General features: G+C 61.0%; 1 protein-coding gene across 1 annotated transcript; it reads right to left on the bottom strand.

Annotated features, from left to right (window-relative positions):
- Positions 1-6: 6 nt before the first annotated feature.
- LOC114073687 (maestro heat-like repeat family member 5) lies at positions 7-1,534 on the bottom strand (the record flags this gene model as incomplete). Its single annotated transcript, XM_027911406.1, has 6 exons — positions 1,430-1,534; positions 1,152-1,307; positions 894-995; positions 664-766; positions 341-385; positions 7-33 (listed from the first exon to the last, which is right to left on the bottom strand). Coding segments are annotated over exons 1-6 (538 nt in total), but the record flags the coding sequence as incomplete, so codon positions are not given.
- Between the last annotated feature and the right edge of the window lie 204 nt (positions 1,535-1,738).

A 1,738-nucleotide genomic window follows, 5' to 3' on the forward strand; every position in this document is an offset into this window, starting at 1 on the left:
AGGGGCAGTCATCTTCAGTCATGACTTCGAGGGCTGGAAGAGAGGAATGGAGCCACGATCAGAGCCTTGATCTGAGGGGTCTTAAGGAGTCCCTCCCACCAGATCCATCCCAGCCATCTCTTGCCATGGCCAGGAGGGAGCAGGGGCCACCAGGATGAGCTGGAAGATGCTGGCTCCCAATCCTCCCCATGCCCCAGAACTGTGTTTGTGCTCTGCCCACAGCAGCCCTCGTCTGTGCAGGGAGCAGAACCCTGCAGAGGCGGGGCAGGGATTGCAGCTCCCTGCCCAGGGTCTGCTTGTCCCTGCCAGCCTGCAGTGAGAGCCCTCAGTCCTCGCTCACCCTTCATGATGGGCTGCAGGTCTTGCATGTGCCAGGCGGCGACCCCTGGGAACAGAGAACACGTCAGGGCCTTATTGGCACAACTCCCCCCCAAGCGGCACTGCCAGCCGGGCCACACACAGCCCCCTGGCCTGGCAGGGCTGAAACTGGGGCCTACCCGCATGGGGACACCCAAGGGTGTCACTGGCAGAGGGTGGCAGCTGCCACCAGGGCACTCAGGGCTCCACAGCAGGTCCCTGGGCCTGATCCTGCTGCCACTGCAGCATCCGGGGCTGGGGCCAAATTGCAGGGGAGCAGGGAGGGACCGCGGGGTTGTAACTCACCCATGAACCGGATGGCCGCCTCTCGCAGGGGCTGCTGTCGGCTCTGCAGGTATGGCACGGCCTGGCGCAGGTGTTCAGCCCTTCTGCTCGCATCCTTGTCCATCTGCAGAGAGCAGCAGGGTACGGAGGGAAGGGTTGGCTCAGGTTCTGCCCTTTGTCCAGGTACTGCCTGGGCATCAGGGCCTGGGGGCTTGTCCAGCCTGAGGCTGGACCTTCGGGGTTATCCTTACCAGGCAATCGACAAACTTGAATGGCTGCTGTCTCCTGAGCAGCTGCTCGAGATCCCTCCTCTTGAGGAAACTTGCTGCACAAAGCAGTGTACCCCGAGAGGCCTGCAGAGCAGCAGAGACCGGGACATGGCACCACAGCCCACGGCACAGGACCTGCACTCTGGGCCAGGGCCAGGAGGAGGCTGAAGCCTGTGAGGCACCAGGGCAGGAGACAGCCGAGGACCTGGCACAGGGACACCAGAGCCCACAAATGCTCACCTCTGCCACGCACTGGTTCTCCTCGTGCAAATGGAAGAACAGGGGGACCAGGCTCTGGTGCACCTGCATATTCAAGGTCTTTCTTCCGTCTTCTGCAAGCCACTCCATCACCTCTCTGAAGAGGTGAATGGAGAGCAGCTGCACATGGGTATTATCCTGGTGCAGAAAGAGAAAAATACCTCAGCACTGGCTACTCCAGGCCCAGCTGGCACAGGCCCAGACCTGAAAAACCACAGGGAACAAAGCTTGCCGGCAGCACCAGGCAGCCAGAGCCTTACGTTATCAAAGAGTGGCGGGAGTGCCTCAGCCAGCTTTGGGGCAGTGGAGCTGAATTCTTCAATGTCCTTGTCCTGGAGAATATTCAGGAACACAGAGAGGGCCATCCCGACCACATCTCTGTCTCCATCATGAAGCAGCTCCACGAGGTGCTCAGAAAGGGTGCAGATGCTGTCGGCCTGTGTGGAACACAGTGCTGTGCTGTGAAGTCCTGAACAGCTGCACCACCAGCAGCCCTCTGGTGGTGCAACCCCACACTGCTGCCACAGGGCCCAGAGGACAAAGGCCTGTCCTGCAGGGCCTGGGCAACT

This window comes from Empidonax traillii, unplaced genomic scaffold (genome assembly GCF_003031625.1).
Source record: "Empidonax traillii isolate 1590-97213 ecotype Southwest subspecies unplaced genomic scaffold, ASM303162v1 scaffold13797:size9491, whole genome shotgun sequence".
NCBI classification, from domain to species: domain Eukaryota; kingdom Metazoa; phylum Chordata; class Aves; order Passeriformes; family Tyrannidae; genus Empidonax; species Empidonax traillii.